Genomic DNA, 12,366 nt, shown 5'->3' on the forward strand with positions numbered 1-12,366 from the left:
TAGTGTTATACTGTATATAGAAGGCTGGTGTTGGTGTTGTACTATATATAGAAGGCTGGTGTTGGTGTTATACTATATATAGAAGGCTGGTGTTAGTGTTATACTATATATAGAAGGCTGTTGTTAGTGTTATACTATATATAGAAGTCTGGTGTTAGTGTTATACTATATATAGAAGGCTGGTGTTGGTGTTATACTATATATAGAAGGCTGGTGTTGGTGTTATACTATATAGAAGGCTGGTGTTAGTGTTATTCTGTATAGAAGCCTGGTGTTAGTGTAATACTGTATATAGAAGGCTGGTGTTAGTGTTATACTGTATATAGAAAACTGGTGTTATAGTGTTATACTATATATAGAATGCAGGTGTTAGTGTTATACTGTATAAAGAAGGCTGGTGTTATAGTGTTATACTGTATAAAGAAGGCTGGTGTTAGTGTTATACTGGTGTTATAGTGTTATACTGTATATAGAAGGCTGGTGTGATAGTGTTATACTGTATATAGAAGGCTGGTGTGATAGTGTTATACTGTATATAGAAGGCTGGTGTGATAGTGTTATACTGTATATAGAAGGCTGGTGTTAGTGTTATACTATATATTGAAGGCTGGTGTTAATGTTATACTATATATAGAAGGCTGGTGTTAATGTTATATTTTCTACAGATAATTATGCTATACCCAAGTTAATACCAACAAAAGTTATAGGCTTCGCGTGTCTTTTGGTGAAGTGCATTTGACCTGATATACACTTTGTCATAGCTTCGTGTAGGATCATATTACATGCTGTTATTTCTTTACGCTTTGTAGGAGAGACATATCCCCATTCAACTGGTTAAATAAACAAAACTGAGTATAGAGGGCTGATCAAGTTTCTAGTTCACGGTTATTAAAATGCCAAACACATAAAAAGAGAGTGACTTGTATTTATAGAGACTTCCCCTTCTGCACAAGCAAACGCTGGGTGAATGAATTCCAGCAGGGAGGTACGGTCACCAACCTGTACCCAGAAAACATTGTCACTGTTCACTAAGAAGGGATATCAGCTGTATTACTCGTTATGAGTTAGTAGAGGCAGCAGACATTTTATATAAATCCATACACGTCATACTTCATGATGACCTATGTCCATGACTAAGATTTGTGCAAGATGGGTCCCAAAAATGCTTTCGGATTGCATAAAGCATTCGTGGATCTTCATTAATGGAGTCTTGCCAACTTTGTACATTACCAATTCTGATGATTTCAAACGTGAAGTTGAAACCTGTGATAAAACTTGGTTTTATTATAATCTGGGGAGTAGCAGAAATCAGTAGAACAGGAACACACCACATATACAAAGATACCGAAGTTAAATGCAGTGTGCCTAGAAGTTTACAGCGACAAGATTTGGGACAGTAAAAGGAAGAATTCACATTAATTATCTATCTAATGAAACCTCAATTAATGATCATGTTGGTCTATGTAGGTGCTCCAACCAATCAACGAGAAGCACTGTAGATAATTGTAATGAACCCCTCCCTCAGTCACACAAATTTTAAGTCCCAGTGAGAACACCGTTGGAATAGTCCTGGAAATATCTTTTCGGTTTTGTAGGAATTTCAAGCTGTATCAGGTAATTCCATAGGACACGTTGTTCTCTTCCTATAGAAGACCATTGACTTGAGATGAATAAAGTTTGGTATGGAGACTAAGGGACATACATCATAAATTAAAGAAACAAAGCAGGGAACTTGTTTTTACACCATTTCTTATCATTGTTTTTTTATTATTTAAGTTAAGTAGCTCTGATAAGTATTAATGGACTTTGACCAATGCTGAACATATTTGAAATCTTAGTAACATAACACAATATACAGAATTTGGTTAAAATCTGATAGAACGACATTATTTGATGAACATGAAGAAATAGTCTATTTTGAGGATTTTAAAATCTTGACAGATTTCAACCAATATTAAACTCAATGAAGATCTTTATCAATAGAAAACAGCATACCAAATTTGGTTCAAATCTAAAGGAAAAAGATTCAAGTCATTAGCCCCCTGAAACAGACAAAAAGAAGTACCTAATAAGTATTATCGATACTGAATAGGTCTTCCATCTGCGCATGCCCAGACTAAAGGTTGTAAAATAAAGAGATCATAGAGTCATAAACGTTAAAACATCCGATACAAATCTGTAAACTATCAACCACTTATGATAAAAACATTTACATTGTCGTAACATAGTATGCATTAATTTGCATCAATTAAACAATACAGATGACGTCATGTAAATACATACGCATGTACAGCAATATGACATGGCAGTTCACCACGGTCCTAATAGATAATCAAAAATTGAAAAAGTGTCATGGCGGCGGGTGTGAAAAACCTGAAAAAGTGTCATATCGGCGGGTGTGCGCGTGGGACGAACTGTCCAATTTTGTGATGTCAAATGAGGTAAAGTGATGTTATATATTAAGACGATCTCGCCACAACGACAAGGATTAAAGCAAAATTGATGTTGTGTTTGTAAGTTTTGTTTGTTTAAAAGTGATGTTAGTTGATAATTCAAACCAAGCCCCAGGCTAGCTTCTTATCATGGCGCCAACTCGCACGTACAGTGTCTGGACGCTTATGTCGTGTCGAGAAGGATTCATAAGCTGCTATACAGTAAATACACTGTAAATCAAGTCACGCAGTTACAATAAACTTTGAAGATACAAGAAACCATTTTTTGCTTACTTAAGGTAAATATGGTTGTTTTCTAGGAAAATTCACAGCAGGCGATAAGAATCACGTCAGGTTGATCTTCTTCAGCAGCAGAGGTCGGGGATGGTCGTGAGCAAATTCCGTAAAACATGTTGTTCAAAATTTATCAATAGTTCAACCACACTGTGCATCTTTTTTTAAAATATATAGTTATCGTATTGTTATTTGAAAAAATAAACTAATTGTGGATGCTTTTAAAATAGCGATTTGAAAGATTGCGGCATTATTTACGCAGAAAATTGCCGCTAGAGGGCTCTAACTCTTTTCGATATTTCAGCCAATGAGAAGGCCAGGATCGGTAAATTCTGTTTGAAAGGCTATCGCAATAGGGTATTAGGTACTGAGTACGTTTAGCCTAAAAAGCTTACACCCAAATGACCTTACAACAAATTGTGTGGGCTTGTAGTGTTTTGATGAAAGTGAGGTGTTGTCTACATAATGACCAGGTCTGGGTGCTATACTGACATATAAAGTTATAAAAAAGGACAGTTTTTTTTTATGTTTTCAACATACCATAGATGTTTAGAAACTGGTCATACCTTGCTCTTACAACATAAAAGGCTGCTAGTCTGCCAATTTATATTCACATATCAATCATACTACCATTTGTGGATTTACACAGAGCACATGTAAAAGTTTTCTAGATGTAATGTTACAAGTAGTGCTGTGAAATCAATTAAAAAATGACTACAACTGGTAAAAATGGCGTTGTGTGTAGTTATTATCCTTTTTACAATTGATGAACATATATATACATTATCGACTGTGTGTTAAACAATATTCCTGGTAAGTGGATGTTTTTCAATTGCAGTGATAATTGATTCTTATAACGAACTTAATATATTTTGTGTACCTGCATAAAATATATTAAAGAATGGTATGTACCACCAAATTTCATCTTTATCATGTCTGCTGACACATGTTTTAGCTAAAACGAAAGAAAATATTTGGAAACATTAATGGGAAATCCTATAGCGAAGCCTACTCGAGACTTATTGAGCCATGAACTCATCAAAAACCCCTGCAAATATGACCTGCCTTTGCACGACTTTGTGTAAATCTGCCCTGCCTTTGCACGCCTTTGTGTAAATCTGCCCTGCCTTTGCACGACTTTGTGTAAATCTGCCCTGCCTTTGCACGACTTTGTGTAAATCTGCCCTGCCTTTGCACGACTTTGTGTAAATCTGCCCTGCCTTTGCACGCCTTTGTGTAAATCTGCCCTGCCTTTGCACGACTTTGTGTAAATCTGCCCTGCCTTTGCACGACTTTGTGTAAATCTGCCCTGCCTTTGCACGCCTTTGTGTAAATCTGCCCTGCCTTTGCACTTTGTGACTTTAGTGTAAATCTGCCCTGCCTTTGCACGACTTTGTGTAAATCTGCCCTGCCTTTGCACGACTTTGTGTAAATCTGCCCTGCCTTTGCACCACTTTGTGTAAATCTGCCCTGCCTTTGCACGACTTTGTGTAAATCTGCCCTGCCTTTGCACGACTTTGTGTAAATCTGCCCTGCCTTTGCACGCCTTTGTGTAAATCTGCCCTGCCTTTGCACGACTTTGTGTAAATCTGCCCTGCCTTTGCACGACCAGTTCTATTGCTGATAATCATGGCAATAAGATATGTTTAAATCGGAATCAAAAAAAAAAAAAAAAAATGACGGCGATCGCCTCGATGTGGTAGCCCACACCTGTGACGTCACAAGTTCAATCTGTCAAAACTGTCCTATATAGAAATATACCTGGAATTTTCCATCATGTGTTAAACATGCGAGCGTTTTAGTTACTTATGTAGTATGTTCCGGTTATGTTGGGCGCTACATACCAATGACTTTCCACAATTTCAATTATTAAAATATTTGCTTCTGAGTTATATAAACGATGTACTGAATGCGAGCGCCAGAACACATACGTGGATCTAAATGAATCTAAATAAATTAACTCTATAATTCGTTAAACTCCTGACTTTAAATATTTGCTATTCATTATCCAATTGGTATCTAGGAAATATGATGAACCCTTAGATTATACAGCACAAACCGACAACTGATTAAATATTCAGTCAAATTAATGAAAGCAGAGTCGTCATCCCTTTCTTTATAAATGGAACATCAGTGCAAACTCTGTAATGAACAGCAACACGTGTTTTAAAGGTGAATATTTATGCAGTATCACGGATTTGGGTATAGATTAGTTCTCCCAAGTGGTTCTTAATGTCATTGTTCTCTGTGATCTCTTATGCTTTCAGTAGCTACAGTGCACAACGTACTAAGATTTCTATAACACATTTTTGATAGTTGAGTAATCATTTTTCATACAAGGTAGGATAGTTTTTTGTCCCTTATAAAAGGCTTTCGGCGTCCACCGGCTGAAGGGTTATCGAGACACCTAAAACACTAAAATTATCAATCTTAGTTCATAACTTTGTATTTGTTTTATGTTCTATGATTGTGATGTAATTTCTATAATATTTGTATTTTGATAAAGGTGTGTATGTGGTGTGCTAGATTACATTACGTTCCGAGGTACATAGCATGACAACACAGTCACGAAGGTATTAAAGAAAAACATGTTTACTACGTACCCCACGTTATAGTGTAGTGTTGCACATGTTATGTCGCTCAGGTAATGTTCATATACCTCGTGTGTGTGTGTGTGTGTGTGTGTGTCGGTGTGTGTGTCGGTGTGTGTGTGTGTCGGTGTGTGTCGGTGTGTGTGTCTGTGTGTGTCGGTGTCGGTGTGTGTGTGTCTGTGTGTCGGTGTGTGTCGGTGTCGGTGTCGGTGTGTGTGTGTGTCTGTGTGTGTCTCTCTGTGTGTGTGTCGGTGATGGTGTGTGTCTGTGTCGGTGTGTGTGTGTGTGGGGGGGGGGGGGGGGGGTTGTGTCGGTGTGTGTGTGTCTGTGTGTGTCGGTGTGTGTAATACATTGTACAAAAGACACATAAGTAATGGCAATTCTGGTACGAAATATAGCAAATTCCTCATCAGTGCTCAGAAACAACAATGCTACCAGGCTTTGCCATCATAGAGTCGTATGTTTGGTTTCAATCATACTCACTTGTAAATGAAGTTTCGTGCAATTGTGGGTTATCCTTGTAAAAAATACTTTGATCTAAAATTTCACTACTTTGAATGTAGTGTTCAATTTGGATACAATTTTGTTCGGAAACCCTCATTTTACCATAGACCGTAGTTCAAATATATTCAAACATGTGCAGTCCTTCATTCAGTCTAGTAACATATTTGTTATTGTATTTGTAATATAGATATACACTGTATTTATGTTTCTATCATAGTGATTACTTTAAATATGTAAATGTTTATTGGGAGAAGGTGTATTATTGGAATAACTTGTGCCACATCCCTTGGTTTCAGGTTGACAATAAAAATGTTTAAATTAATGACTGTCTGAAAATTCTGGCAAGTTTCATGAAATAAAAAAAAATATTCGATTCCAATCTGATGTTGCAAAGCATGGGTATTCTCGATCTCGCCTGTCCCTTCTATGGCTACTGTTATACCAGCTGTATGGTTATAGAAAGACTGGTGAAAAGCATACATTTTTATAATCAACATCTCGGTATTGGGCCGGCAGATTTTTATGCGGTTCTCAACTTTTTTGATCTTGGATCATAGATAACAATGATACAGTAAGTTCCGTTTCCATTCAGAGTACACTTTCAATATTTATATAGATATAATGCTTTCCACTACCCTGTTGGGGGGAGGGGGGCTGTCAGACCTAACGTTCACACAAAAATGAGCCCAGGAATTTTTCATTTTGTGAACATTTCTTTATGAAAAGAAGAATTTTTTTAAATTGACTAGATAATTTGTCCTATTATACCCCGTTATTCAGAACACCGGGTTCCTGTTATTACCTGTATTTCGAAGACATCGTTATACATGTACATTCCCTGCTATGTCCCTACAACCAGACCTTTACACGAAACCCTGAACCTAATAAGCTAAAAAGCGGCAGTGTTCAGATGAACAACCTCTCTGATCATTAATTGTCACTGTGCACGATAAACGAGCTAATATGTCTGTCACATGTTTGGGTGTCACAACGGACGAGCCAATTGTTAATAACAGCACTGCCTACAGGCTGTTCGAGACAAGTTACGTCATCAGCTGACAGGTGAAAAGTCAGTATATATCTGCACAAATAATTTTGACAGATTTATTGAAGTAAAAAGGGTTGACGTTATTTTGTCGATACCACTAGTGCATTCGCCACACTTAGTTATTTAACGACTGAAGTTATGTAACATCTGATTATGGACCAGTAGGGTCGCGAGATCCCATATATTGAGAAGTTACATTGCATATATTTCGAATCCCGAAAACAATAAAGTGTGTGACAGCAGACCTTCGGTGTAACTTTTTATATCACCGAAATAGGTGTTTGGTTAGGTGGATTTGTGCTGAACGCAAGCAAACTATGTAGATTCATGCTGAACGCAATTTATGTAGGTTTGTGCTGAACGAAAGCAAACTTTGTATATTTGGGCTGAACGCAAGCATACTATGTAGATTTGTGCTGAACGCAATTTATGTAGGTTTGTGCTGAACGAAAGTAAACTATGTGAATTTGGGCTGAACGCAAGCAAACTATGTAGAATTGGGCTGAACGCCACCAAACTATGTAGATTTGTGCTGAACGCAAGCATACTATGTAGATTTGTGCTGAACGCAATTTATGTAGGTTTGTGCTGAACGAAAGCAAACTATGTGAATTTGGGCTGAACGCAAGCAAACTATGTAGAATTGGGCTGAACACCACCAAACTATGTAGATTTGTGCTGAACGAAAGCGCACTTTGTATATTTGGGCTGAACGCCACCAAACTATGTATATTTGGGCTGGACGCAAGCAAACTATGCAGATTTGTGCTGAACGCAAACAAACTTTGTATATTTGGGCTGAACGCAAGCAAACTATGTAGAATTGGGCTGAACGCAAGCAGACTTTGTAGAATTGGGCTGAACGCAAGCAAAATATGTAGATTTGTGCTGAACGCAAGCAAAGTATGTTGATTTGTGCTGGACGCAAGCAAACTATGTAGATTTGTGCTGAACGCAAGCAAACTGCCATAGATGGACAAACTAGGCAGATTTGTGCCATAGACAGACAAACTAGGTAGATCTGTGCCATAGACAAACTAGATAGATTTGTGCCATAGACAGACAAATTAGGAAGGATTTTTTTTGTGCTCACTAGTTTGATATCGACAAGTCACTAACAGACTAGGTAGACTTTGAGCCAGCCATAGACAACCAGTTTCGGAACATTTTCCTCAAAGCAAAAACGTCCCTTTAAAGCGACATCACGGTAAAAGGGTTATTATTACTGGAGTATTATTATTACATATATACGAGCAGACATATCGCGTATATCACCTTATGGACATTGACCGTTGGTTTCTGCTGAAATATGCACATAAAAAGTTTAATTAATAGTTATAAATAGGAAATCCTTATCTACTGATCAACAGTCTGGATATGTAAATTTTGAGTCTTGTATGATAACGCATGCGCGCAAAACATCGTCTCCTGTGAACAAGATTGCTTCCCGATTGAATCGGTCATAACAATGTTGGCGAATAATGTCACTTACTTCGTGATTCTGAATAGGCTAAGAATTGTCAAATAACTGTTGCCACGCTAATAACAAAATCTGGTACTGGAGAACGGGGTTTTATTTACTGTGTCACTACTGTCGCTCTCATTTCTGGTCGCCATCATGTGTTCGTGTTTACAAAATAAACTACTTTGTTTTCAAGACTATGACGTAAGGTTACCATCGCTAAATTTGAGAGGAGTTTCCAGGTCCAAAAGTAGGTCAAACTGGACATTGGAGATAGACAGTGAATATTGGAAAAGCATGAAAACGTATCTAGAAGTATAAAAACACGTACTAATTTAATGTTTTACCGTATTGTCCCTTTAAATGGAAAATCAAGACACAGTCAGTTTCTATCACACGAAGAACTCTAATCTGTGATGTACATATCGGAAACAAACATGTCCCTGAAAAGTTTCACCTTTTCGTCATGTATCAGTCAGGAACACAAACATGTCTCCGTAGAATTTCGCCTCATCACCATGTCAAGGACACAAACATGTCTCCGTAGAATTTCGCCTCATCACCATGTCAGGGACACAAACATGTCTCGTAGGATTTCGCCTCATCACCTTGTCAGGGACACAAACATGTCTCCGTAGAATTTCGCCTCATCACCATGTCAGGGACACAAACATGTCTCCGTAGAATTTCGCCTCATCACATTGTCAGGGTCATGAACATGTCTCCGTCGCATTTCGCCTCATCACATTGTCAGGGACATGAACATGTCTCCGTCGCATTTCGCCTCATCACATTGTCAGGGACATGAACATGGCATCCGAACTTGGCAATAATTATATTTGGTATTGATTTTTTGTTTAATTTCTTTGAAATCAGTAAGTGAGCGATCTTCCGAAATATTTCTATTGAGATGTGTTCTCATAAACTAGTGAATGAGCGAGGAATCACTATATACCTTGAGGAAATATTTCTATAAACTGTATTTTATTTTACGATCTTCTATGTCCATTTGAAGACAATGTTGGTTGGCTGTATTTGAGCTTCATCATCTTGTCAATAAAAAATCCAATTCCTTAAATGATATCCATGATTACACAGCGCTTCTCTCTTTGTCTTATGTTAATTACCTAATTACCCAGCGCTTCTCTCTTTTTATGATGTTAATTACCTAACTACAGCGATTCTCTCTGTCTAGGATGTTTTTTCTCTCGCTTTGCTTGATGTTTTATGAACACATAACAGAAATGTTGGACATTACGTTGTCGTTGTGATTTTGACAATACGTTGTCATTTTCATTCATCTATTGAGGTGGTGCGAGACCGTGAATCTTGTTCTAGGCTCTGACCGACAACTTCGTTCCGGTATTTTGTATGCTGTAGGGGTGTCGTTTGTCCCCAACATTGACCTAACCTCAATGCAAGACGAAATGAAATGTTATACGCACGTCGCGATCTAAAAATACCTGCGACATGTTTTCATATCCCTGTGCCCCTTTGTTCACTTGTATGTAGTGACTTTTAATGAGAACAGAACCGGTTAACAGACAAACAGAGAGATCTTTACTGCTGTCGAATTTATTTATAGAGTTTTCGTATGGATACGCCCTGGTTCATCGTGCCATCAGATCTTAATGAAAAACACATGTATAGTTTGTTTTTTATCAATAGGTGATGTTATCTTCAATCCGCTCGCATGACGTAAAACTTGTATGTGTCACAAATATATGTCTGTATGATTTATGTAATATACATGTATGACCCTTTGACCCTATTGAGCTAATGTCGTACTTGTTTACCCCCAACCCACCCCCTCGAATAACGGTGTAGGTACTTGGCGAGTGAAAGTTTAAACTTCATTTGAATTTCATTGTTTTTAAGTATACATTTATGGAACAGCGTGTCCATAAACAAGTTATATGATGTTGTAAAAACGTATTTCCAATCCGCTCCTTGTTTACAAACAACACCGACAGACGAAATCAACCTTGCGGAACGCCGTCGGGCAACAACTTGAATCCAGCAGATCAGCAGTAGTAGACTTAAGGACGTTTGGGGTGTTAACCTTGATTTCTACAGAAAATGTCTTCCAAAGAAAAAGAAATCGTATCCGGTACCTCAAACACTGAAGAAGCTGCGGATGATGGAAAAGCGTTGAATAAGAGGGAAACCTGGTCGACAAAACTGGACTTTTTGCTTGCATGTATTGGATTTTCTGTAGGTCTAGGAAACGTATGGAGATTTCCATACCTTTGCTACAAGAACGGCGGAGGTTGGTGGATTTTTTTATCTATATTTTTTCAAATTTGAATTTACGATTTTAATATTTGTTTAGTATATGTATTTATAGATATATAAATACGCACAAAACTTACTGGGTTACTTATCGATAATAAGCTAATTACAAAAAAGTTGACAGGTGATAAGATGAAATGGAAGCCATATACCTGCACAGATAGTTATCGTTTGTACAAACGTCACAAACTAAACTTGCAGGTTTTAACAAAGAAATCTTGGTATAAATCGAACATGAAAATAAAGTTTTGAAGTGAGATCAATATTACCTATAGTGCGGAAGTTAGTAACGTTTCAGCGGTTGTAGCTCCATTAGAAGAGTTTTGTTTGATAAAAAGTGGGTGACTTTAAAGCTCATCGTCAGTTATAACAGTGACAGCTCTGTAAATGATGGCTCTACACACATACGTATATATATGTGTGTATTAGGGTGTGTATATTCATGGCAGGTGCGGTGGTAAGAAATACTGTGTATTAGATATATCTGGTACCTGTGAAAGTTTCCTATTTACTGCCACATACTAGTGTCAACGTAAGAATGCTTAGTTAACTCTAAATATGAAATCTTAACAAACGTGAGGAGACGTGTCTCTCCAATATTTCTGCCTTTTGAATTATATAATAAAAAGTATGAGACCGGTCTAAGATTCAAGGTCGTGTGCATTGGACCATAGTATGAGGACTTTGATCACAATCTAATACCTTAGTTCTAAACCATAGTGGAGTGATACAAAGGGACAGACTTAGAAGGACATCAATCCCAGCTAACATGACAGTGGGCCGATGTTCTGCTTCCGTTTAACTCCTGTCCTCCATTACTGAGGGACAGTGTTCTGTTTCCGTTTAACTCCAGCCCCCTAGTCATTTATGTACAACGTGGTAACTACGGCAACACAACACTAGTCATATATGTACAACGTGGTTACTACGGCAACACAACGCTAGTCATATATGTACTACGTGGTTACTACGGCAACACAACGCTAGTCATATCTGTACAACGTGGTTACTACGGCAACACAACGCTAGTCATATCTGTACAACGTGGTTACTACAGCAACACAACGCTAGTCATATCTGTACAATTAATTACTACGGTAACACAACGCTAGTCATATCTGTACAACGTGGTTACTACGGCAACACAACGCTAGTCATATCTGTACAACGTTGTTACTACAGATTTCCATACCTTTGCTACAAGAACGGCGGAGGTTGGTGGATTTTTTTATCTATAACACAACACTAGTACAACGTGGTTACTACAGCCACACAACGCTAGTCACATCTGTACAACGTGGTTACTACAACACAACACTAGTCATGTCTGTACAACGTGGTTACTACGGCAACACAACACTAGTCATATCTGTACAACGTGGTTACTACGGCAACACAACGCTAGTCATATCTGTACAACGTGGTTACTACAGCAACACAACGCTAGTCATATCTGTACAATTAATTACTACGGTAACACAACGCTAGTCATATCTGTACAACGTGGTTACTACGGCAACACAACGCTAGTCATATCTGTACAACGTTGTTACTACAGCAACACAACACTAGTACAACGTGGTTACTACAGCCACACAACGCTCACATCTGTACAACGTGGTTACTACAACACAACATATATCATGTCTGTACAACGTGGTTACTACGGCAACACAACACTAGTCATATCTGTACAACGTGGTTTCTACAACAAACAACACTAGTCACATCTGTACAACGTGG

At 37.9% G+C, this 12,366-nt stretch overlaps 1 protein-coding gene across 1 annotated transcript in view; it reads left to right on the forward strand.

Annotated features, from left to right (window-relative positions):
* Nucleotides 1-10,410: 10,410 nt before the first annotated feature.
* Nucleotides 10,411-12,366, forward strand: part of LOC132543159 (sodium- and chloride-dependent taurine transporter-like) — a 34,442-nt gene continuing 32,486 nt past the window's right edge. The window contains exon 1 of the mRNA XM_060206629.1: nt 10,411-10,600. Coding sequence (XP_060062612.1) covers nt 10,411-10,600 — 190 coding nt within the window. The remainder of the gene's footprint in view (nt 10,601-12,366) is intronic.

This window comes from Ylistrum balloti, unplaced genomic scaffold (genome assembly GCF_031769215.1).
Source record: "Ylistrum balloti isolate Yb309-2 unplaced genomic scaffold, AGI_CSIRO_Ybal_v1 Utg369742, whole genome shotgun sequence".
NCBI classification, from domain to species: Eukaryota; Metazoa; Mollusca; class Bivalvia; order Pectinida; family Pectinidae; genus Ylistrum; species Ylistrum balloti.